A 27,238-nucleotide genomic window follows, 5' to 3' on the forward strand; every position below is an offset into this window, starting at 1 on the left:
GGCCTGACCCTGATGGGAATTTGGTATTTCAACAATTTAAAGGGATAGGCAAGTTATTCACATCTATAAAATACCATCCCCGGAACAACTAAAACTCTATTTGAGCCATAGGCATTGACTGTGTTGGCCTTTCTTGAGTCTGTACCTCACAGAGTTCCCGGGGCACACAAGCTGACTTATAGGCTTCCTTATGGAGAGGTGATAAGCAGAAGGCTTATTTGCTTTATTCTGCCAGTCCCATCCAGGAAGCAATCTGGACTTGGCTGTGCTGACATTAATTCTGTCCTCCTGGAGCTCTCGCTCGTTTTGGTTGCCTCTGACCTAGCAAGACACTGAGACAAAACCCAGGGGAGGACATGGCCTCTGGAGCTTTCCCCTCACATTCCCTTTTATCATCTTCTGTGATTTCAGATCTCTCCTGATTACCCTTCTCTTCTCTTGCCTTTTAAATGATGGCATGTCCCAGGGCTCAATCCTCAGCTTTCATATCTTAGGTGATTCCATTCATTCACATGACTTTTAATAATATCAATGCGTCCTAAACATATAGCTCCAATGTGACGCTTGTTCCCAAGTTCCAGACTCACATCCCCAACTGCTGCCTGATTTCTCCACTTGGATGCGTAATAGGCATTTCTGACTATCCTAAACAGAACTCATTTTCCCCCCTTTAAATCCTGCTCCTCTCCATCAACGCAGCTACCTCTGGGCCTGAACACGTGCTGTATCCTCTGCTTAGGATGCTCTGCTGTCAGACCTTGTTTGATCTCTCTATTCATTAATGTCACCTCCTCAAAGAGGCCTTCCCTAAATGCTCTATCTGAAATAGCCATCATACCACAGTCACTTTATCTCATTATGGTGTTTTATTTTCTTTATATTACTCAATACTACCTAAAATACATTATTTATTGCCTATCTCTTTCAATAGTAATGAGCTCCATGAGGGTGGGGTCATTATTTTGTTAACTGATAACTATCTCCAGTGCCAAGAATGGTATCTGACACAAGGTAAGTGCTAAATATTTGTTGAAAAAAATGAATGGTCCAATGGCTTAGATTTTAGTACCTTCCTCCATAAGCAGCTTTAAAAAATTTTTGGACAGCTAGTCTTTTAAAAAATCACAATGTGGGGCTGGGTGGCTCAGTTGGTTAAGTGGCTGGCTCTTTGTTTCAGCTCAGGGTCATGATCTCAGGGTCCTGGGATAGAGCCCCATGTCAGGGTCCACGCTCGGTGGGGAGTCTGCTTGAGATTCTCTCCTTCTGCCCCTCTCCCCACTCTTTCTCTCTCTAAAATAAATAAATACAATAAATCTTCAAATGGTGGCTCTACCAAAAAAAAAAAATCACAATATATTTCAAACATTCTGAAAAGTATTATGCATCCACATAGTCTTGTTCTCATTTTACAAAAAAAGGATACTACACATATGGTTTTTACAAACTCCTTTTTCATTTGATATATTGGAACTATTTTTTCCTTATCAATTTTTTACAACATTATTTTTAATGAAGAGCACTTAGGTTAGGTCCAAAGGTTTTCTGAGATGAAATCAACTATGTCTCTTATTCCTTCTCTCAACTGGTCAATGCCCAAAGAGTATTCTCCACTACAATCCATCACAGGTTAGCAAAATACTGCTATCTCTGTTATATTCTGTACTTCCTCCTTCTTTATTCCCATCCCTTCCCATGCCCTCCAACACTTCTGGAGCTTCTGCTTCGTGACATACTTGGCTATATTTTGTATTCTTCTTAGAGTACTTCCTTCATCTCCTATTTTTCCTGAAACCTGGCTCTTTGCTGAGGTCAATGCTTTCCCTACATTATTCTCAGTGTGCATTGTTTATACTCAACATACCTTATGTATTTCATGGCCAAAGGTAGTATTGGAATCATCTCTGCTTCTATTATTGCTTTTTGATCACTATTCCCCCAGTACCACATTAAATTGCTCTGAGTATCCTGTCATCTGCTCTACTACTCTCAGCCTCTCTTCATCTATATCATCTATTTACCCACTCACTCTCAATCACTGAAGATGTTAACACTTGATTCAGTCTTCCCCTTCAGTTTAACTTTTACCATCATCCTTGCTAATGTTAACATCACATGAATGACACTGGACCAGCACTCTGACTTCTTAGTTCCTTGGCATCTCAGGTCAAAGATTTTCTCAGCAAGCCCTTCTCTTCATATCCTGGAACCTGTCATCAATTAAAATGGCATCTTTTTTGATTTCAGTAATTCAAACATTCTACTACTTCCTGATGCCCACATGCTACCTTCAAGCTTGCTTTTTCAACTATTTCCACTCTTTCTGCCCATTTGTCTCATCAGACTATTAATTCAAACAGTCATTGTTCTAAGAACTAAGAATGAAGTGGTGAACAAATATAAAATCTCTGTCCTGGTGGGACCATAAATAGCATACTTTCTTCCCAGCTCTTCATCCCTTATTTATCTTGAATTTCATGGTCTGGCATTACAGTCACTCATTTAACAATGCTCTTAAAAACGTGTCTACTGTCTTTCTGTCCTTTCCCCTAAATCTAGCAAAAGCACAACGCTGCATGAATCTAAACGTCTGCTTTTTCTGTGAGTTATAGCTTGGCAACTTAGTGTAAGTAAAACAATGTTCAAAGAAACAAGCAAACAAAGAGCAGATACAATATAAATTCATCGTCACTAAACTTAAGTGGGTGCTACACATTTTCTGACAAAGCTACTGTATTTCTCTAATCAGCTGTTTTGTTCTCCTCGTTTCCCCTTTTCGCTACTTTCCTAAACAGATGGCCTTGCTTCCCATTTTAGAGAAAACAGAGGTCATTAAAGAGAAATTGTCTTTACTCTATCAAGTTTACAAGTCTTTCAGTACTCATCATTTCCTCCTTTCACACTGAAGGAAGTGATCCTTCTTTCAGACAAGACTAACCACTCCATTTATGTTTCTTAGGGACATTTTTGTATTGACTATCCACTCTGGAACCTTCAATCTTTTCCTGCTTTCTGGTTAATCAGGAGCACTTAAGAAGACCTCCTCTTTCATAACCAAACCATTTCTCAATTTATTACAATCTGGCTTTCATCTTCTACCACACCACTAAAATTGAAATCACAAAGTCACCAATGACCTCCATGTTGTTAAATCAAATGGATTTTTTGTAGCACTTATTTTACATAATGTCTCTGCAGCATTCAGTGTGGCTGACTGCTTCTTTATAAACTTCAGACTGTTTTATTGAAATAAAAATACACTCAGAAATTACATCTATTTAAAGCATACAGCTCAGTGGTTTCTAGTTTATTAAGAATTAGGCAACTATCATCATAATTTAATTTGAGAACATTTTCATTGCCCCCTAAAGAAACCCTGTTCCATTTAGCAGTCACTCTCTCCCCCCTAAAGAAACCCTGTTCCATGGGGCGCCTGGGTGGCTCAGTTGGTTAAGCGACTGCCTTCGGCTCAGGTCACGATCCTGGAGTCCCTGGATCGAGTCCCGCATCGGGCTCCCTGCTCCGCAGGGAGTCTTCTTCTCCCTCTGACCCTCCTCCCTCTCATGCTCTCTCTATCTCATTCTCTCTCTCAAATAAATAAATAAATAAAATCTTTAAAAAAAAAAAAAAAAGAAACCCTGTTCCTATTAGCAGTCACTCCCTAGTCTCACCCGCCCTTCCAGCCCTAGACAACTACTATCTATTTCCATAAATTTGCCTGGACATTTCATATAAATAAAACCATACAATATATAGCCTTTTATGACTGGCTTTTTCATTTAGCAAATGTTTTTAAGGTTCAACCATGAAACATAATAAAGAATACCTGGATGGCAAATACTTAATAGTGAAATAATAGATAATTATTTTATCTCTTTGTTGCCAAATAATATTCCAGTTTGGATAGACCACATTTTGTTGATCCATGCAACACACGATAGACATTAGGTTGTTTCCACCCTTTGGTTAGTGTGAACAGTGCCTCAATACAAATTTCAGCATGGACATATGTGTTCATTTCTCTTGGGTAGATACATAGGAGTGGGATTACAAGCATGTTTAACCTTTCAGGGAATTGCCAGATTGTTTCCCAAGCTGGATGTACCACTCCATATCAGTATGTGGAGGTCTTTTTTCTGAGACTGTTAAGCTTCTTCAGAGAAGAATCTTCCAATATTCTACATGGTAAGGAGATGTGGTCTACTTCTGGACCAGGGAAGGAAGCCAACCTTTCCATTCGTAGACTCTGAATTTATCCTATTTTCAGCCCAATCTGACTCATCTCACCTTCCAAAGTATAACATTCCTTAATGTCTCTTCTTTGTTGAATTTTCTTTTCTTTTTTCTTTTTTTTTTTTTGAATTTTCTAGATAGAGTTAGTCTCCAGTCTTCTGCTTGGGACTAATACTCCATATATAGCACTGTGGCAGAGGTACTGTGTTTTTTAATTCTCACTTCACATGTCCATTCCATAATATTTTTACTTCTACTCCACATCACTACTTTCCACTGTTCATGTTGCTTCTAATTCCCCAAATTTTCCAAAGTTCTGTGACATCCATCTCTTTCTATGTGAATACCTTTCTCGGTGCTTTCTATGTGGTAGCTTCCTCTGTTCTATTTAGCAAGTTACTAATCCTCCATTCATTTTCCATTTTCCAAAAATGTACATAAATCTCTGGTATATTGAAGAGTCTTCTGATGTACTTATTCTTGTGAATTTATTCCTTTAAAAGCATTTAAGCATTTTTCTGTCATCATATTGGTGTTTCAGGAAATAGATAAATATAAGTTCTCAATTATCTTAGATGGGAAATGTATTTTCAGAAAGGTTACATAAATTTCTTTTAGGTTTGTTTGTTTATTTACTTATTCAAAAATTTACTTTAAAAAAATTTTTTTTGGGGGGTGCCTGGGTGGCTCAGTTGGTTGGGCAGCTGCCTTTGGCTCAGGTCATGATCCAGGAGTCCCAGGATCGAGTCCCGCATCAGGCTCCCTGCTTGGCGGGGAGTCTGCTTCTCCCTCTGAGTCTCTCCCCTCTCACGCTCTCTCTTTCTTTCTCAAATATATAAATAAAATCTTTAAAAAAAAAAGAAAAAAATTTTTCTTTTAGGTTTATTATTAGGAGGAATTCCTTAATTTTTTCATTGCTCATATGAATGAATCCCCCTTCCCCACTATATCTTTTAAACAGCTAGTGCTGGTAGAGAGATTTATAGTAATTAAGTTTTGTACAATATTGAACTCTCTTAATTTCTTTAGATTATTTTTTCAATTGATTCTTATGGGTTTTATGGGTGAGCAATTACATTGAATATAAATAATGAGAGGGTTTATATGTTTTCTATTATTTGTATTATTTTTTCTTATATTATTGTATTGGCTAACACTTCCAGGGAAATGCTAAAACTATAGGTTTATTTATTTATTTATTTTTAAAGATTTTATTTATTTGACAGAGAGAGATACAGCGAGAGAGGGAACACAAGCAGGGGGAGTGGGAGAGGGAGAAGCAGGCTTCCCGCGGAGCGGGGACCCCGATGTGGGGCTCGATCCCAGGACCCCGGGATCATGACCTGAGCTGAAGGCAGACGCTTAACGACTGAGCCACCCAGGCGCCCCTAGGTTTATTTTTTTTTTAAGATTTTATTTATTTATTTGAGAGAGAGTGAGCGAGCAAGCGAGAGAGAGCACACGAGCAGGGGCAGAGGGAGAGGGAGAGGGAGAAGCGGACTCCCCTGCTGTGCAGGGAGCCCGATGTGGGGCTCAATCCCAGGACCCTGGGATCATGACCTGAGCCAAAGGCAGACTCTTAACCAACTGAGCCACCCAGGCTGATCTAAAAGGAATTATCTATTATTTCACTATTAAGTATCTGCCATCCAGATATTCTTTATTATGTTAAGTATTTCCTCTTTTGGCTTACTAAAATCAAGAATGAAAAATTAATTTACCAAGTAATTTTTCAGTATATATTGAGATAATAACATACTTTTTCTTCTTTGATATATTGCTACGGAATATTCTGTTTTTGGTTTCCAAAATAAGAACCACATTCAAGGTCCTAGAATATATTCTATTTAGTTATGTAGTATTATTCTTTACATATACTACTAAATTAGATTCCTTACAATTATTTAAGGGTTTAAAAAGCTGTATTTATAGGGAATATTTGTTTATAGTCTTTTTAATGGTTCTTTTTCCCCCCTATATATCATCTTTACCTGGGTGGGAGAAAAGGAATGGTACCAATTCAAGAAAGAATGGTTTTATAAAGAAAGTAGAAGGATAACCAATTACCATACTGGTCCAGGAGTCCTTACATAGGTCTTCTCAGGAATCCTAAAATAGTTCTCAAAAGTTCTCTAATTGCTAAAGCAAACCTAGGCTACTATTCAGGTTTCTTAAGCACTTACAGAAGATACAGCATATTTTATAAGTGCTTCACAATCACTTGTCAAGCATCAACAAAAAGGCTAGTAAGAATAACAGGGTGGTCTTGAACCTGCCTATGAAACTGCAGACCCCATAGGAGAACTACTGATATAGATGGAGAGAAAATCAGATGTGTGCAGACATAGGATTGATGGTACTACTCAGAATCGTACCTTTCTGTCTCTTGTTTTCCATTCAACAGAGGTGCTATCACAACAAGACTTTGCTAACTCTAACATATTTCTTCCTGAAGTGCTTATAAGCTACAGAATGAATACTATGCAAAGTCAGTTCATCTTGAAAGGAGGCTAAAGAATTTACCAGAAAGTCAATGAGTATATGAAAGATCCTGCAATCAAGAACAATTTTTTAATATTTTTTTTATTTATTTGAGAGAGAGAGAGAGACAGAGAGAGAGAGTTAGAGTATGTGCGAGCACATGAGTGGAGGGAGGAGCAGAGGGAGAGGGACAAGCAAACTCCCCGCTGAGTGGGGAGCCCAATGCAGGGCTCCAATCCCAGTACTCTGAGATCATGACCAGAGACGAAGTCAGACACTTAACTGACTGAACCACGCACATGCCCCTCAAGAAAAATTTTAATATAACATTAAAAGGCACAGCTAACAGAGTAAAATCTCTTATTCACGTTATTATAATTTATATTTTTCTGTAATTTTACCTTTTCATCTAAGACTCAGTTTCTTATATGAGAAGGAAAAGGAACGACAATTATGAAGAAGAAAACAAAGTTGGAAGGCTCCTATAACATGGTTTTAAGACTTACTATAAAGCTACACTAATCAAGACAATGTGGTATTAGTAAAGGATAGACAGATAGATCAATAGAAAAAATAAGAGTCCAGAAATACACCAACACAAATATGATCAACTGAAGTTTTTACAGATGTGAAGTTAATACAGTGGAGATAGATAACCGTTTCAACAAATAATGTTGCAACAATTGGACATCCATATACAAGAAGAAGAAGAAGGAGGAGGAGGAGGACAGAGGAGGGAGGAGGAGAATTAGAATTATTTCAGCACAAACCTCACACCTTATACAAAAATTAACTTTACATTCACCAAGACAGACCATATTCTGGGCTACAAAACACACCTTAAAAAATTGAAAAGAATAAAAATCATACAATGTCTATTCTCAGATTACAGTGGAGTTAAAGTAGAAATCAAAAATGGAAAGATAACTGAAAAATCCCAAAGTACATGGAGATGTTAAACAATATTCTTCTAAATAAAATGTAAATCAGAGAATAAATCTCAAGATAAACTAAAATATATTTTTAACTGAATAAAAATGAAAACATAACCAAATTTGTGAGATACAGCAAAAGCAGTGCTTAAAGGGAAATTTATAGCAGTAAATGTATATATTATAAAAAAAGAAATCTAAAACCAATCACCTGTCTACCTTATGAAACTAGAAGAAGAAAAGCAAATTAAATCTGAAGGAAGCAGAAGAAAATAAGCAATAAGGAGAGCAGGAATCAATGTAATTGAAAATAAGAAATCAATAGAGAATCAATGAAATCAAAAGCAGTTCTTTAAAAAGATTGATAAAATTGATAAGCCTTTAGCCAGGCTAACTAAGAAAAAAAAAGAGATGACAGATATTACTAATATTAGAAATACAAGAGGAGATATCACTATAGAGCTTATGAACATTAAAAGGATAATCAAAGAATACTATGAACAACTCTATGCCTACAAATGTGATGGCACAGATGAAATGAACGAATTCCTTGAAAGGCACAATGTGCCAAAAATTGCACAAGAAGAAAAAGATACTCTGGATTCTCTATTAAAGACATTGAACTGATAATTAATAACCTTCCAAAACAGAAAGCTCCAGGCCCAGATGCGTTCACCGGTAAATTCCACCAGACATTTTAGGAAGAAATTAATACCAATTCTCTTTCAGAGGATGAAAGCAGAGGGAATTCTTCCTAACACATTCAATGAACCAAGCATTACCCTAACACCAAAACTAGACAAAGACACTACAAGACAACTACAGATCAGTATCTTTCATAAACAAGGATGCAAAAATTTTCAACCAAGTGGTATTTATCCCAGATATGCAAGGTTAATTCAACATTTGAAAAATCAATTAACATAATCCATCACATCCACAGGCTGAAAAAGAAAAACACATGATCATATCAATAGCTATAGAAAAAGTAGTTGACAGATCCAAAACCCATTAATGATGAAAATGCTCAGTAAGTAATGGGAACTTCCTCAACTTGATAAAGACTATCTACAAAAACCCCAAAGCTAGCATCATACTTAATAAGTTGAGAATCTTGCAGCTTTCCCACTAAGTTCAGGTATGAGACATGGATATCCTTTTGCCACTTCTTTTCAACATCATACTGGAAAAACTAGCTGCTGTAATAAGACAAAAAGAGAAAATAAAAGGTGAGAAGAAGGAAATAAAACTGTTTTTGTAGTGTATGGTGACTAACATAATAAAATAAAATTTAAAAAAAAACTGTTTTTGTTCACTGATGACATGATTGTCTATGTAGAGAATCCAAAAGAATCAACAAAAACTCCTGGAACTAATAAGTGATTACAGCCAAGGTTACAGGATACAAGGTTCATATACAAAAGTCAATCACTATATACCAGCAACGGACAAGTACAATTTGAAATAAAAAATAGAATACTATTTACACTAGCATCCCCCCAAATCAAATACTTAGTTAGAAATCTGACAAAATATGTACAAGATATACATGAGGAAAACTAGAAAACTCTGATGAACAAAATCAAAGAACTAAATAAATGGAGAGATATTCCACATTCACAAACAGGAAGACTCAATATTGTCAAGATGTCAGTTTTTTGCAGCTTGATCTATAAATTCAATGTAATTAATCCCAATGAAAATCCCAGCATGTTATTTTGTGGATATTGACAGACTGATTCTAAAGTTTATATGGAGAGAAAAAACATGAAGAATAACCAACACAGTATTGAAGAACAAAGTTGGAGAACTGACACTACCAAACTTCAAGACTTATTAATGAAGCTACAGTAATTAAGGCAGTGTAGTATTGGTAAAATAACAGACAAACAGATCAATGGAATACAACAGAGAGCCCAGAAATAGACCCACATACGTATAATTGACTGATATTTTGACAAAAGAACAAAGGCAATACACTGCAGCAAAGATAGCCTTTTTAACAAATGTTCAAAGATAGCCTGGGACAAATGGACATTCATATGTAAGAAAATAAATCTGGACACAGACCTTTCACCTTTCACACAAATTAACTAAAAATGGACCATAGATCTAAGTGTAAAATGCAAAACTAGAAAATCCCAGAAGATAGAAGAAAAGACCTTGGGTATGGTGATTACTATGTACAACATGAAAGGCACTAGCCGTGAAAGGAATAATTGATATGATGGACTTCATTAAAATTAAAAACTTTGCAGCACCTTCTTGCTTGACACGTCTCCAAAGGCAAGGGAAACAAAAGCAAAAATGAACTACTGGGATTTCATCAAGATAAAAAGCTTTTGCAAAGCAAAGGAAATAGTCAACAAAACTAAAAGGCAACCTACAGAAAGGGAGAAGATATTTGCAAATGTCTTATCAGATAAAAGGTAAGGTTAATATCTAAAAATCTATAAAGAACTTATCAAACTCAACACCCCAAAAACAAAAAATCCAGTCAAGAAATGGGCAGAAGATATGAACAGACATTTCTCCAAGGAAGACAAGCAAATGGCCATTGGACACATGAAAAAATGCTCAACATCACTCGGCATCAGGGAAATACAAATCAAAACCACATGAGATACTGCCTCATACCTGTCAGGGTGGCTAAAATTAACAAGTCAGGAAACAACAGACATTGGTGAGGATGCAGAGAAACAGGAACCCTTTTACACTATTGGTGGGAATGCAAACTGGTACAGCCATGCTGGAAAACAGTATGGAGGTTCCTCAGAAAGTTAAAAATAGAAAAAAAAAAGACAATGGAATATTATTCAGCACTAAAATTCAGCAATTACACTACTAGGTATTTATCCAAAGGAACAAACATAGTGATTCGAAGGGTCAGATGCACCCCAATGTTTATAGCAACAATGTCCACAATGGCCAAAATATGGAAAGAGCTCAGATGTCCATCAATAGATAAATGGATAAAGAAGTGGTATATATATATAATTTTACTAATACCACACACACAATGGAATATTACTCAGCCATCAAAAAGAATGAAGTCTTGTCATTTGCAATGACGTGGGTGGAACTAGAGGGTATTATGCTAAGTGAATAAGTCAGTCAGAGAAAGACAAACACCATATGACTTCACTCATATGTGGAACTTAAGAAACAAAACAGATGAGCACAGGGAAGGGGAAGAAAAAAGAAAATAAGATAAAAACAGAGAGGGAGGCAAACCATAAGAAACACTGAACTCTAGGAAACAAACTGAGGGTTGCTGGAGGGGAGGTGGGTGGGGGATGGGACAACTGGGTGATGGGCATTAAGGAGGGCACTTGATGTAATGAGCACTAGGTGTTATATGCAGCTGATGAAGCACTAAATTCTACCCCGAAACTAATGATATACTATATGTGAACTAAATTGAATTTACATAAAACATTTTTTTAAAAATTAAGAACTCCAACTTTGCAAAAGAAAATGTCAAGAGAATGAGAAGGCAAGCCACAGCCTGGGAGAAAATATTTGCAAAGGTCACATCTGATAAAGGACTATTATCCAAAATATATAAAGAACAGTTAAAACCCAGTAATAAGAAACAAACAACCCAATTAAAAAATGGACCAAAGACCTTAACATACACCTTATCAATGAAGAAATATAGATGGCAAATAAGCATATGAAAAGATGCTGCACATCTTATGTCATCAGGGAAATGCAAATTAAAACAACCATGAGATACAACACACTTATTAGAACGGCCAAAATCTGGAACACTGACAACACTAAATGCTGGTGAGATATGGAGCATAGGAACTCTCATACATTGCTGGTGGGAAAGCAAAGCAGTACAGACACTTTGGAAAACAGCCTGGAAGTTTCTTACAAGACCAACCATATTCTTACCACATGATCCAGTAATTGTGCTCCTTGGTATTTACCCAAGAGTTAAAAACATGTATATACAAAAGCCTTCACATGGATGCTTATAGCTGCTTTATTCATAATAGCCCAAACTTGAAAGCAACCATGATGTCTTTTAGTAGGTGAATGGATAAATGAATTGTGGTACATAAAGACAATGGAATATTATTCAGCACTAAAAAAAACCAAAACCAAAACCAACTATCAAGCCATAAAAAGACATGGAAGAACCTTACATGTATATTACTAAGATAAAAAGGCCAATCTGGAAAGGCTTCATATTGTATGATTCCAACTATATGACATTCTGGAAAAGGCAAAACTATGAAGACAATAAAAGATCTTTGGTTGCCAGGAGCTGGGAAGGGGGGCAGTGCGAACACTATATGATTCTGCATGATTCTATAAATGGTGGATACATGTCATTATCAATTTGTCAAAATTCACAGAATGTACAACATCATGAGTATACCATGTAAACTATAGACTTTAGCTGATTATGATGTGTCGATGTACATTCATTAACTGTAATAAAATGTACCTCTCTGGCAGGGTGTGTTGATAAGGAAGATTGTGCAGGTGTGAGGGTAAGGAGTATATGAGAAATTTCTGTATCTTCCTCTTAATTTTGCTGTGAACCTAAAACTGCTCTAAAAAATTAAGTCTTTAAAAAAATTGAACTTTAAATGGATCACAGACTAAGTATGAAACATAAATTGTAAAACTTTTAGAAGAAAATATAGGAAAAAACATCTGTGCCCTGGAGTTAGGCAAAGAATTTTTAGATATGCCATCAGGAGCACAATGAATACAGGAAAAAATTTATAAATTAGACTTCATCAAAATTTAAAACATTTATCTGTGAAAGATACTTTAAGAGAATGAAAGGACAAGTTCTATACTAGGAGAAAATATTTTCAAAATCACATGTCTAGGGGCGCCTGGGTGGCTCAGCTGGTTAAGCGACTGCCTTCAGCTCAGGTCATGATCCTGGATTCCCGGGATGGAGTCCCACATCGGGCTCCCTGCTCAGCAGGGAGTCTGCTTCTCCCTCTGACCCTCCCCCCTCTCATGTGCTCTCTCTCTCTCATTCTCTCTCTCAAATAAATAAATAAAATCTTTAAAAAAAAATCACATGTCTATCAAAGGACTTCTATCCAGAATATATAAAGAAGTCTCAAACTGATAGCAGATGGAAATCTGGATGGACACAAAGTGGAGCATAACATAAATATGAGTTTAATGTATGGTACCAATAGCAGCAAGGCAAGGAGGGGGGGAGTGGAAGTATACTGTTGTATGGGTCTTACACCACACAGGAAGTGCATTAATATTACTTAAAGGTAGACTGTTCCAGTTATTTGGAGCTACTGTAAATGGCACTTTTATGAATTTCAGTCTCTAACTGCTCATTGTTAGGGTTCAGAAGTAGTATTGAATTTTGTGCGTTGCCTTTTATCCTGCAGCCCTTATAAACTCATTAAGTTTTAGGAACCTTCTGCAGAGGTCGTGGGATCTTTTATGTAGACAATTATTCCGCCTGTGAATAGGGACAGTTTTATTGATCCTTTTCCAAGCCTTCATCTCATGTATTTTAGCTTTTCTTTTAGAACAATCAAATTAAAAAAAATGTATATCAATATGAATCAAATCTGCATCAAGGATTAACTAACAAGAAGGATAACAGAGATATCAATTGTATAAGACACAGTCCTCAGATCTGAAGTACCAGTAATCCTATTCTGTCCTTACACATCAGAGAAGTACAAATTTTAGACCAAATTCTACCTTCATGTTTGATTTATATTGTCTCCTTAAGAGATCTCCATAGTAGACATGCAAATGAAAGGTAAGAAGAGGGGGCGCCTGGGTGGCTCAGTCAGTTAAGTGTCTGCCTTCGGCTCAGGTCATGATTCCAGGGTTCTGGGATGAAGCCCTGTGTCGGGCTCCCTGCTCAGCGGGGAGCCTGCTTCTCCGTCTCTCTCCGCTGCTCCCCCTGCTTGTGCTCTCTCACTTTCTCTGTCAAATAAATAAATAAAATCTTTAAAATAAATAAATAAATAAAATCTTCAAGAACAGAGCAGGGCGCCTGGGTGGCTCAGCCAGTTAAGCATTGGACTCTTGATTCCGACTTAGGTCATGGTCTCAGAGTTGTGAGATTGAGCCCCACATTGGCTCTGCACTGGGCATGGAGCCTGCTTAAGATTCTCTCTCTCTCCCTCTGCACCCCCCCAGAAGAAGAGCAGAGCAAAAAGGGCATGGTTACCTAATATGCCAAGTTGGAAAGAGAATCCTTCTTTGTTGAGAATCAAATTTAGATCTCAGGAAGAAAGAGAGAAACACAGTAAAATAAGTGGAATAAATTGTTGATTTATCTTTCCATCAAAGAGATTAGACAGTTTTGAGGAATCCCTTTGAAAAGATAAGATTTCTAAGAAACAAAATTTAGTTTTAGACACTCCAACAAAGCCATTGGTGTTGCAGGAATTTTCATAGAGTTATTTTTTTAAAGCTCTCATTAAACATAAAAGCAGAATTAAAACTTCTGCTCCTCTACTTTCTTCCCCCAATTTCCCCAACCTCCTTGTCAGTGATCTTCCTGTATAGTTCATTAAAAAATATAAGCCACAGGGAACTATATTACTATTCTGAGTGCCAAATTACCAACTTCCTTGCATCTGCATTCAACGTCTTTCTTCCCTCTGTTACAATGAAAGGAGTGGATGTCTCCTAACAAAAGCTGATTGTTCCTTATCTGCTCTGAATTCCATCCCCTGTCACCTTCTTGGGGACCTTCATTGTTTGATCATCTCCTCTCTCTTCAATATTATTTTTTCTCTCTTAACCAAATCACTATCATCAGCATTCAAACAGGCTCTAGTATCTTCCAATATTTAAAAAAATCCTGGAAGTTCTTCTTTTCAGAAAAATCAAAACTAATAAACGAAGAGGTAACAATAGAAAATTAACCATTGTGCAACCCCTAATCTAGTCAACAATCATCAATGGCTGCTAAAACCTTAAGTGAAAGGTTGACAGGGACCTTTATTTATTTATTTTTTTAAAAGATTTTATTTATTTATTTGAGAGAGAGAGACACAGCGAGAGAGGGAACACAAGCAGGAGGAGTAGGAGAGGGAGAAGCAGGCCTCCCACTGAGCAGGGAGCCCGACTTGATCCCAGGACGCTGGGATCACGACCTGAGCCGAAGGCAGATGCTTAATGACTGAGTCACCCAGGCGCCCTGACAGGGACTTTTATAATAGATGGATCAGGATGACGTCATCTAAACCCACTTATCCATTTTATAATCATGAAAGTAGGACAACCAGTAATTATTTTCTTCCTTCTCTGTTACAGTAGAAAGTACACGGCATCACCTATGAAGTATTCTTACTACAGAACAATTACATTTTAGCCTAATCAAACCTCTAGATCTAATTGTCAATTCACATGAATTACAAAGTATGGAAGAATAGTGAATGACATCATAAGGATATAACCATCCGTGTCCCAGAATGTGTGAAATTCTACAAGACAAATGACTTAGTTACTTCAACAAATAAATGACATTACAAAAGAAAGGAAACCTGTTATAGATAAAAGATTTAAGAGATCAATCAACCAAATGGAGTATGTAGACTTCAATTAAATAGTGATTTAAAAAATCAATGATAAATATGTATGTTTGAAACAAACCAGGAAAACTGAGCATGGAAAGAGTTTTGGGTGATACTAAAAATTTGTTATTTTGTTGGGTGTATAATGGTATTGTGGTTATGTTTTTAAAAAATCATTATCTGTTAGAAATATATACTAAAGTATTCACTGGTAAAATGACATGATGTCTGAGATTCAGAAAGAACAGTGAACATTGAAGGTTTCCGAAACTCAGTAAACCACATGGGTCCATTATATTCTCTCTACTTTTGTGTGTATTTAAGAACTCCCATCGTACAAAATTAAACAGAAATCCTCCCTTAACCCACATCCCCTTTTTGCTCGTCTTTATAACAAGCTTTTTGAAACAGTAGCATGTTTTCTGTCTCTACTTCCTCATCTCTCATTTGGTCTGCAATCACTCCAACTCACCTGACTACGTCCCTCAAACTATTCTTGGCACTATATTGGCACTTTTGGCAAATCCAGTAGATAACTTCAATTATTTTTGACCTCTCAGACTCATTCTACAGAACTGAACTTGTCCATCAACACTTCTCCCTCTGGTTTCATGGGGGACTTTATAACCTTCTGAATTTCTTCTGGCTTTTTGGGTCACTCCTTAATATCATTTCTAGTTTTTAAATTTTTTTCTATCCAAATTCAAAATATTGGCACTCCTCAGTGCTTAGGTCAGTATTCTTTTCTCTTTTCAGCTTTTTTCCTTATACTCTTCTCTTTTTCTTGAGGTGATCTCAGTATTCTGTAACCTCTCTGTGTCAATTATCAAATTTATTATTTTTAGTCCAAGCTCCAAAATCTAATCATCTACTTAATTTCCTCACTTGGATATCTTGAAGCATCTCAACTTAAAACTTAAGTCTTCATCTTTGTTCCATATCTATCCTTTCTCCCATGGTAAATCTGCTCCCTCCTCTCCTAGTTTTCTCATTTCAATAAAAGCTCTTTCATCCACTCTATTCCCAAAGCCAAAAATCTTGAGTCATCCTTGACACCTTACTGCCCTCTTCCTTATAAGGTCCTTTGGTGCTACTTCCTAAATATATTATGGTTTTGATTGTTTCTATTCCATTTTTCATCTCTCATCTGTATTACTGCAGCAGCCTCAATGGTTTCCCATTTTATTCCTGTTCCCCTCCATATAGAAACCAGAGAACATTTTACAAATTCAAAACATATCCCGTCAATCCCCTTCAGGGTCATCCCCTTGTACTTAAAGTACAAAACAGTTCACATGGGCAGTGTGACAGTTAATTTTATGTGTCAACTTGGCTAGGATATGGTGCCCAGCTGTTTGGTCAACCACTAATCTAGATGTTGCTGTGAAAATATTTTTGGATAAGATTAACATTTACAATCAATTGACTTTAAGTAAGGTAGATTATCCTCCAGAATGTGTAGGTGGGCCTCGTCCAATTAGTTGAAGGCCTAGAAGCAAGGACTAAGATTTCCTAAAGGAGAAGGAATTCTGCCCTAAGACTGCAACAGATATTCCACCTAAATTTCTAGACTGCTGGCACGCCCTATGGATTTCAGTCAAGACTGTAAACATCAACTTTTACCCCAAATTCCCAGCCTGCTGGCTTGCCCTATGAATTCGTCTTGCCAGGCCCCACAACTTATGAGTCAGTTGCTTAAAATACAGTCTCTCCCACCCTCTCTTCCCCTCCTCTGCCCTCCCATCTATGTATCTCCCATTGGTTCTTTTTCTGTGGAGAACCCTGACTAATGTAGGCAACAGGACCCTGAATGTTATCTCCCCACCTGCTTCTTCTTTCTCATTTCATATGACTCTCTGTTTCTTCATTATGTTCCAGTATACAGTGGTCTTCTTTTTATTTCTGGAATGGATAAGTTTTTCCTGCATCAAGATCTTCCTATTTACTGTTGCATGTGTTAGAATGTTTTTTCTCTCTCAATCTCTCTCCCTTTCTCTCTTCCCTTTTTACTTTTTAATACAGAAGAGAGTATGTAGTATGTATGTATAGTTAAGAATAACAATTTAAATACTTGAATATCAACCATCTACCTATTTTTCAAATATAAAGCTTCACTCATAATAAGAGAAATGTTAGTTATAACTACTAGTAACCATGTTCATGTTTCAGTCTGGCCAAGAACTAAATTTTTTTTTGAAAGATTTTATTTATTTATTTGACAGAGACAGACACAGCAAGAGAGGGAACACAAGCAGGGGGAGTGGGGGAGGGAGAAGCAGGCTTCTGCTGAGCATGGAGCCTGATGCGGGGCTCGATCCCAAGACCCGGGACCATGACCTGAGCTGAAGGCGGACGCTTAACGACTGAGCCACCCAGGCGCCCCCAGAACTAAATTTTTTTTATGCTCTTGAAGGTGTAATAAAATTGGCACTTTCAAATATTGTAAGTGGGAACATAAGTTGTACAATCTCTACTGAAGCAATTTAGTGATATCTTTCAAAATTCATCATGAACTTATATGTGACCAATAATTGCATTTCTAGGAGTTTATCCTATAGATAGCCTTCCACACATATAAATGACACGTATAAGAATATTCACAGCAGCCTTCTTTGCAATCACAAAAGACTGCAAATACCCAAATATCTATTCGCCACTGGGCTGATTAAATGCATTATGGTATATCCACATAATGGGACACTGTACAAATTTAAAAGAATAAGGCGGCTCTACAGTACATGCATTTGTATACAGTAAAAACTGCACATGTATAATTATCCCTAAAAGGACACACAGGAAACTGGTAGTGGTTACATCAAACAAAGGAGGGCACTTGGCTGGCTGGGAGCCTGGGGTGTGAGAAAGCCTTATTCAAACAATATCCCTATGAATTTGTACTTCTTGAATAAGACAATAAGATAATAGTTATAAAAACAATTTAGTCCCGTTCTCTGTCTCTGACAAGTGAATATTTGACGCATTTGGATCTGAAATACCTTAATGGGTTCCTCCTGTAATCTGTGTAGCCTCATATTTTTTTAGTGAGGAGAACAGTATGAGGAAATGATTTAGAGGAAGGCAGAGACATTGCCTTTTATGGAGATTCCTGGATTAGGAATAAATAAAATGTCCAAGAGTGGTGATGTAGGCTCACAATCCTTATCTGTAATTTTGAAATCTTAAGAGTACTGAAAACTGAAAGTTTTTTCATAACCTTTTTGGTAGCAACATCTGACCTATGCCAACCTTACTTGGACTTGGTTGCAAACTCTGACTTGAGCTGATATGAGGCTATTTATACTTGGCATTTATTCCATTTAACGTGAATAAGCCTACATTTTGCTGTACCTCACAGGATATGTATACTATGTTACCTTAAACAATTGCAAATGCCGAAATACATTTAGTTCCAACAGTTGTGTATGAGGGGCTGTGGACCTGGCTCATTTCTTTCCTGGCTGGCAGTCCTGAGTTATGTCTTCACACAAAGATATTATTATGAACAGCAACAGCCTCCTGAAAGTTTCCCAATCTTCTTCAACAATGCCCACCATTCAAGGTTCTTGACATGCTTACTGCTGGCTTTTTGGTTTTGTTCTCTGGGAGTTTTGATAAAAGACTATCACTATGCAAGCAATGTATTTGATCTCAGATTTTGATATGGAGAGCAAATTTGGGCAAATCTGACAATTTGTGCAACTATAAAAATAAAATTATTTAAGCAGAATTTCTTTTCTGTCATTGTTGCAGGAACTACATACAGATTAAAAAAATTACCAACCCTGATATCCATGCCTGTACTTTTAAGTAATGAAAAACATGGGGCACCTGGGTAGCTCAGTCAGTTAAGCATCTGCCTTCAGCTCAGGTCATTATCCCAGGGTCCTGGGATGGAGTTCTGCATCGGGATCCCTGCTCAGAGGGGAGTCACCTTCTTGCATCTCCCTCTCCCTCTGGTCCTCCCTCCTCTGGCTTGCGCTCTCTCCTCTCTCTCTCTCTCTCAAATAAATAAATAAAATCTTAAGAAAGATTTAAAAAAAATAAATAATGAAAAACTTAAAAAAATCTTAGTTATTTCTAGTATCTTAATTATTTTATGAAATCATGAGATTAGCTAATGTCCATTTAATATAAAATATTCTCTTTTCTATGGGTTTATAACTTCCTACTAATTATGAATTAAAGCCTAATTTAGTATGGTTGGAAGCTGGAATGACAAGTGAAATTTATAGACCTCAACCTTCATTATCTTGAGAGAAAAGCATTGTTAGCTTGGAACCGAAAAATGTTACCTGCTAGGCTCCAGGAGGAAAAGCAGTAAGCTGTCAGAGAACATAATGTAGAAACCCAAAGCAAGAGAAGTGCTTGCCTTATAAATTCTACCAGGCCAAAGTGATGCTAGGTTACCCTGTTTATTAGCATGCACTTTAGAAAGTTCAGGGCACATATGGATATGCATTCATTCCATTTTATGCTACACATTATTGAAAACACATTCTGTAACATAAATAATTCATCAGTGCAGTGATTGAAGTTTAAGATTACAAAACTGAACGATAGTGTTCCATGACCATGTGTACTTTCAAAGAGAAAGACAATATCAACTGATGGACTTTATAACCTTTATATGAACCTATTGGGAACAACAACCCCGCAGAAAAGAAATAACTCCCTCCTCTTACACACACACACAATTTCTGTGTGTGTGTGCCACAGGCTGTTCTCTTTAGCTTAAGAACAAACAGGTGTTCAGGGCTGCTTTAGCAGGGACGGAATGAACTGGAGAGGAAGGTGTTCTGCTTGTTTTCAGGGCCACAGCTGAAGCTGGGAGACTAGAACTGACAGTGAGCAAGCTGAAAACAGGAGTTTGTTGTAAGGAGGAGACCTGAGATTCTTCCAATTTCAGATAGCAGATTATACTCTTCCATCCTCTGGTCACAAAGATGTTACAGGTCGGCTGAGGGCAAAATCATGAAACAACAAAAACCAGTGAATATTTGGTTAAAGAGGTCACCCACTTTGTTGATAGGTATAGATAGCTCCAGAAGAGTCATTATTATTATTTTTAAAGATTTTATTTATTTATTTGACAGAGAGAGAGATAGCAAGAGCAGGAAGACAAGCAGGGGGAGTGTGAGAGGGAGAAGCAGGCTTCCCGCAGAGCAGGGAGCCCGATGCGGGACTCAATCCCAGGACCCTGGGATCATGACCTGAGCCGAAGGCAGATGCTTAACGACTGAGCCACCCAGGCGCCCCAAGAGTCATTACTTTAAATGGTTCGTTGGGATTGTGAACTCAAACACTGCCTCCTTAATTCTGGATATGGCTGCATGGGGAGGCATGTTTGGGTTAGTATATGCCCCCCAACAGGCCATTATCTATGACGCTGTGGATGAAAATTAGAGATGGGGGAATATCCAACCTTTTGGGAGAGATAAGCACAACCATACACAGTAGCTCAAAAAAAGGCAATTGCTGAACTCCCCTATTAAATGCAAAATGGAACACCACGGGTGAAGCAATTGATAAGCTGTCAATGCAAGCCATGTTTGATTGCCATTATGGTAACCAGGATGTTCTCCCAATGAATACACCTCTGACCCAGACCACATTAAAAGATGTGATTAGTGTGCACCTAATGTTCCCCTAATGTTACTTTGTTCCAGGGGTGGGGGTAGGAGGATAAGAAATAGTGCAAGAAACTATATCTGATTTACTGTTCCAACTTCCTCTAATAGGCTTTACTGATGCTGGGAAAATTAGAACAATTTGGTAGAAAGGTAGGACAGGAAGGAGAGTGAACAGAGAAAAGAACGGTAGCCAAATAGGGTGAAAATAGTTCAATCATACATAAATGGAATGGAAAAAGCAGAAATTGACAGGAAAGAAACCAGACTTTTAACAGAGCATTACCAAGGCTGGGGAACCCGTAGAGGTTTCTCCCAGTGTGCTGGCAGTAAAAAGACCCATGCAGACCAACTATCTATCCCAGTTTGGAAGAATTTATAAAATTGGACAAGGAAAAGCCCAATGAATTTGATACTGAATACAAGAGGTGTCAATAAGATTGAATCTGATGAAAATTGACGGGAAGGCCAGGATCTCCTTCTGGCTCATTGTAGTTGGCACTGGGCCAGCATAGTAATTGAATCTAATGTCCCTTGTTTGGGTCAAGACAATGATAAGTGGAAGGAAGGAGGTAAAATAAATGCATGGGGTATGCTAAGGTGAAAAACAAGATTATTTTGGTGTCTTACGAGAGGCTCAGAGCACGGGATTTTATTATTTCTTAGCACAGACTGCAACTGCCTAAAAGGTGAAGCAATATGGCTTGTTTTTTTTTATTTTTTATTTTTTATTTATTTATTTGAGAGATAGAATGAGAGACAGCACGAGAGGGAAGCGGGTCAGAGGGAGAAGCAGACCCCCCGCCGAGCAGGGAGCCCGATGCGGGACTCGATCCCGGGACTCCAGGATCATGACCCGAGCCGAAGGCAGTCGCTTAACCGACTGAGCCACCCAGGCGCCCCAAAGATTTTATTTATTTATTTGAGAGAGAGAATGAGATAGAGCATGAGAGGGGGGAGGGTCAGAGGGAGAAGCAGACCCCCCGCCGAGCAGGGAGCCCAATGCGGGACTCGATCCCGGGACTCCAGGATCGTGACCTGAGCCGAAGGCAGTCGCCCAACCGACTGAGCCACCCAGGCGCCCGCAATATAGCTTGTTGAAGCCACGTCTGTTTCTGAAAATTGACAGAGTAGAATGGCAACCAGCAAATTTGAGTGGCATTGTCCAGTAAACGCCTTTGTCTTGCATTATTCCTAACCAGGGAGATTCCATTTAATGGAATTTTTCCTCTACGTTTTTTTTCCTCTACAAAGAAATACATTCTAATTGCGTGACTTAACTTTAATATTTTTCTCATCGCGAAGACAGTTGTAGGAGTCACATTTAGAATATACCATACACTTTATAGAAGTGATTTATACTACAGATTAAATTTGTGAATACATCCAATAAAGAAAGAAGGCAAGAAGTTTTATTGGAAACACGATCACATTGTAGCACCCCTAAGGTAAACTTAGAAGAGAAACAAGTACATCCTCACTCCTACAATCAACCTTGCTAACAGGCCGATCTAAGCAGTTTTATTTAGCATTGCTAATTCCCACCTCTCTTTCTTATTTATGCATGGAATGGTTACCACAAAAAAAATTTCTGCTTTTTTAACTTCCAGGTATTTCACAATTTAGAAAAACTCAGTCTAAAGAAAGAGAAGTGTATAAATAAAACAAAAGAGAAAAGGTTGGAAGAAAATACACTAACTACTAAAATATTAACAGTGTTATACACAGTGTTTACAGTACCTACAGTGGATGGTAGGATTACAGGTGATATAAATGGTACTTTAAAAAATCTACATCACCGCTGCAACTGTCCCAAATAAGCATAAGTGCTTAAGTGATTGCTGTCAAATCACTGGTGTCAGTTTCTTTAAAAACTTATTAGCACTGATATGAGGAATTCTTAATCTCAGGAAACACACTGAGGGTTGCTGGAGTGGTGGGGGGTGGGAGGGATGGGGTGGCTGGGTGACAGACATTGGGGAGGGTATGTGTTATGGTGAGCTCTGTGAATTGTGCAAGAATGTTGAATCACAGATCTGTACCTCTGAAGCAAATAATACATTATATGTTAAAAAAAAAAAAAGAAGATAGCAGGAGGGGAAAAATGAAGGGGGGAAATTGGAGGGGGAGACGAACCATGAGAGACTATGGACTCTGAGAAACAAACTGAGGTTTCTAGAGGCAAGGGGGGGTGGGGGGATGGGTTAGCCTGGTGATGGGTATTAAAGAGGGCAGGGCATGTTCTGCATGGAGCACTGGGTGTTATATGCAAACAGTGAATCATGGAACACTACAACAAAAACTAATGATGTAATGTATGGTGATTAACATAACATAACAAAAAAATTAAAATAAAATTTAAAAAAACATAAACTTATTAGCAAACAGATTCTTGAATGGATTCTTGCTAACTCTGCTGAGTCCTATACACAGCCTTCTAAGAAGGATTACAGTTGATATTATCAGGGAGTGAAAGCTGGGTGCCCATGTCATAGCCAACTGATCTTACTCAGCAGTCTAAACCTGACTTTAGGACCAAAGGCTGAAGGTGGTGGCAAGAAAGGAAATTTGAAATAGTTCATTATAGGCCCCACAGTATTGCATAATTTTTGTAAAGGCTAAATGAATGTATTTCTTAGAAGTTAATGTTAAATATTTTATGATATTAAGTTATAATTCTAATCTGTGGTATTTCTTATCTTAAACCTCTGATATGAAAACTTCTCTAATAACTTTTTTATTTAATTAAAAAAATAATTTTAGGGAAAAATGAAGGGGGGGAATCGGAGGGGGAGACGAACCATGAGTGACTATGGACTCTGAGAAACAAACTGAGGGTTCCAGAGGGGAGTGACATGGGGGGATGGGTTAGCCTTGTGATGGGTATTAAAGAGGGCACGTTCTGCATGGAGCACTGGGTGTTATATGCAAACAGTGAATCATGGAACACTACATCAAAAACTAATGATGTAATGTATGGTGATTAACATAATAAAATTTTAAAAAAGTAATAATTTTAGTCAAATATCCAATTTATTTTTTATTTTTTAATTTTTTAAAAGATTTTATTTATTTATTTGACACAGAGAGAGAGATAGTGAGAGAGGGAACACAAGCAGGGGGAGCGGCAGGCAGAGGGAGAGGGAGCAGCAGGCTCCCGTGGAGCAGGGAGCCCGATGTGGGGCTCGATCCCAGGACCCTGGGATCATGACCTGAGCCAAAGGCAGCTGCTTAACCAACTGAGCCACCCAGGTGCCCCTCAAATATCCAATTTAAATATTAAGTTCTGATTTGTTTCCACCATGTTTGCTTTAACCTATTCCAGACTTTACACTGACAGTTTTCTCTACTACATTTCCTTCTCTCTTCCAAATAAACAGTTGTGTGAAGGAGAAATTTTGATTTTTTTTTTGCCAGCAATAACTGATTAAAAAAGACGTTGGACCCAGTCTGATTGGTTTTTTATACCCAAACATTTGAAGATATCTTGTACCAGTAGCCAAAGGGGATTTCCCCCCCTTTTTTGTGCCTTGAGGCCATACTCATTCATACGGAAAGCCATATTAGCTGAAAAGAGCTCTTCCCCCCTCTCCCTCTCCCCTCGTATAATAGCTTTCTGACAACAGATTTTATCTGTCTTTGTTTGAAGATCTCAAATGGATCAACTTTACTTGTTTTTCAATCTAAAATGAATGTGACACAGGGATTTACCCTTTGTGCAACAACAGGACCAGAGAGACCACGCAAGACTGTGAAGTCTGCAGGGCATGAAATTAAAATGTTCACACTGATACAAAAACCTCCACTGAAGTAATGCTACAATGCTACAATCTTAGCATGAGACCTTGTGGTCTGAATAAAAGTCACTGCCATGTGACCTACATGTGCACCTCAGTAGGAACATTTTGCTGCTCACAAAAATATGTATATCCGGAGGGAGAAGATAAAAGAACTGGGGCAAGCTGTGGTGAAGCATAAACGTCCGGAAGGGGACAGTTCTGGAAAAGCTACTCAGCTCCAGCAGCACCTGAAGGAGAGTGGAGGGAACATGAGTCCTGGCAGAGGGCGGCTTAGGGGCGAGCACAGCCATCCTGCGGGCTCCCAACTCTCCTGTGGTCCAGAGTGGCTGGGGTTCCGGGGGTCTCAGGGCCAGGTCCGGTCATAGTTCTGCCACGCTTAGCTTGTTCCTGTGTAAGTCAGTGGTTGATGTTACAATTGTGATCCACCCCTGAGATGATGCACACCTCAGCTTTTACCAGAATCTGGTTCTTCTACCACCAGCCCATTTCTTCCCCAAACCCAGAAGACAGTGGGGTGTGTCAACTGGTCTATATAGAGAAGTTTTATTTTAGGAGCAGCACATTTCTCAGTCATGAGCTGAGATTGTGAAGACAGCAGATGGGGGGCTGAATGGAATGAAAAGTCTAACGGAGGATTCTCCTCTGAGCTGGCTGGCACAGTACTTGCAACTACCCACGCAGGAGGGAACCACTTCACGAATGGAGAACATTCAGAAGCATCTTAATGAAAGTCCACCCAGAATGCCATTTGTGGTAAACGGTCCAATCTGCATCTGGTAGGGCAGGTGTCCCAAGGGAAGATATTTCTAGCCTTCATCAGGTTACACCAAGAACTAAGTATATGACCATGGTGACTTCTCATGGACAGACTTCTTCCAGGGTGTAGGGAAGAGACTGCCTTCAACTAGAAATAAGTTTAATATCCTCTCCCTCAGCATGGACTGGCATGGTGTTCCAGCTCTGGCTTTCAACCTGACTCTTCAAAGTGCCTGCACAGGGTTACTCGGAGCCCCCCCAAAAAGAAAAATCCCCAAGGTACAACTATTTGCATCTTTTAATTTATTTAATGCATAACATTTACAAAATAATCCCACTGAAAAATAATCCCACTGGCTAGGCATGTATTTTATGGTATCCTCCTTACATATTACTATTATTAAACATAAACATTTATCCAGAATATTTTTAAACTGTCAAAATTTAGAAAGGATGAATTCTTTATGTATGTTAAAAAACACAAGTGGATATAAGAGTTTGACGAGATGTGCAATTGTATATAAGGTTTGTTGGCTTTCTAACTTGCTGTCCTCTTATTGGGTTGAAGCCCTTCTTCTAGGCTCTAACAATGGGCTATGGTTTTCAGTGGCCCATGTCCAGGGTCCCTATTCTAATACAAACTACAACCCATCTCAGAATCTTCCAGCTCTCCCAAAGGAAGAAATAGCTTCTCACATGTAAAACAATAATCTTTGGGTCCTTGCCTGCCAAGAGACTTACATTCCAACCAAGAGGATGAACTCTCAATCTCAGTAAGAGTCTTACTTGAGTATGCACCCGTGACAGAAAAAAAAACATCGATGAAAGTTTTGATAAGTAAACACGTAATGCATTGGCCGATTACTCTAGAGCTTCAAGATCAATTTGGAATCTTCCTTCTTTGGGTAATATTAGGATTTGTACACCAAATAGCTTACTGATATTCTCTAAAAGGTAATACAGGAAGGATGCTTTGGTGAAATGATGTATCCAGAAGTCTTAAGGCTAATGAAAATAACAATATTCATGTGTTTCCCTTTACTCTTTCCAAAGAATTTTCATATATATCCATCTCTTAATTTTTGTGGTTAAACTCATAAAAAGTTACAGAAAATCCGAAATGTTAAAATGAATTTCTCCACAAGAAATAAAGAAAAGAAGGCTGAAAGCAAAAAAAGAGAATCGTCTTGTCTTTTTTTGGGGGGGGGGTGTCATATTCCATTAATATGAAAAACAAATAGTTTATGGGGAAAATATGAAAGATGTTAAATATCAAAACCACAATGAGGGATCACTTTACACCTGTTAGAATGGCTAAAATATAAAAGAGAAGAAATAACAAATATTGGCAAGGATGCGGAGAAAAGGAATGCTTGTGTACTGTTGATGGGAATGTAAATTGGTGCAGCCAGTGTGGAAAACAATATGGAGGGTCCTCAAAAAATTACAATTGGAAATACCATACATTCCAATAATTTCACCACTGGCTATTTAATCAGAGAAAATGAAAACAGCAATTTGAAAAGATACATGCTTATTACAGCATTATTTACAATAGCCAAGATACAGAAGCAGCTGTCCATTGATAGAAGAATGGATACAGAAGATGTGGTGCACACATGCGTGTGCGTGCACGTGCACAGACACACAGAGGAATATTATGCAGCCATAAAAGGGGATGAGATCTTGCCATTTGCAACAATATAGGTGGGCCTAATGGGTATTATGCTAAGTGAAATAAGTCAGACTAAGTTAAATACCATATATCTCATGTGCAATCTAAAAAACAAATGAATAAACAAACAAAAAGCAGAATCATACCTATAAATATAGAGAACACACTGATGGTTGTCAGAGGGTAAGGGAGTTGA

General features: G+C 38.0%; 1 protein-coding gene across 5 annotated transcripts in view; it reads right to left on the reverse strand.

Moving 5' to 3' along the window:
* KIAA1328 (KIAA1328 ortholog) overlaps positions 1 to 27,238 on the reverse strand; it is a 353,979-nt gene that overhangs the window by 11,651 nt on the left and 315,090 nt on the right. The window contains exon 11 of one of the 5 annotated variants that reach the window (XM_064577735.1): positions 24,422 to 24,998. The exons of the other annotated variants lie outside the window; for them this stretch is intronic. Coding sequence (XP_064433805.1) covers positions 24,971 to 24,998 — 28 coding nt within the window. The 3' untranslated portion in view covers positions 24,422 to 24,970. Of the gene's footprint in view, positions 1 to 24,421; positions 24,999 to 27,238 lie in introns of those variants that run through there. 5 annotated transcript variants of the gene reach the window in all.

The sequence above is a fragment of the Mirounga angustirostris genome, unplaced genomic scaffold (assembly GCF_029215605.1).
Source record: "Mirounga angustirostris isolate CCGP_5_RB_7025 unplaced genomic scaffold, mMirAng1.0.hap1 SCAF_14, whole genome shotgun sequence".
Classification (NCBI taxonomy): domain Eukaryota; kingdom Metazoa; phylum Chordata; class Mammalia; order Carnivora; family Phocidae; genus Mirounga; species Mirounga angustirostris.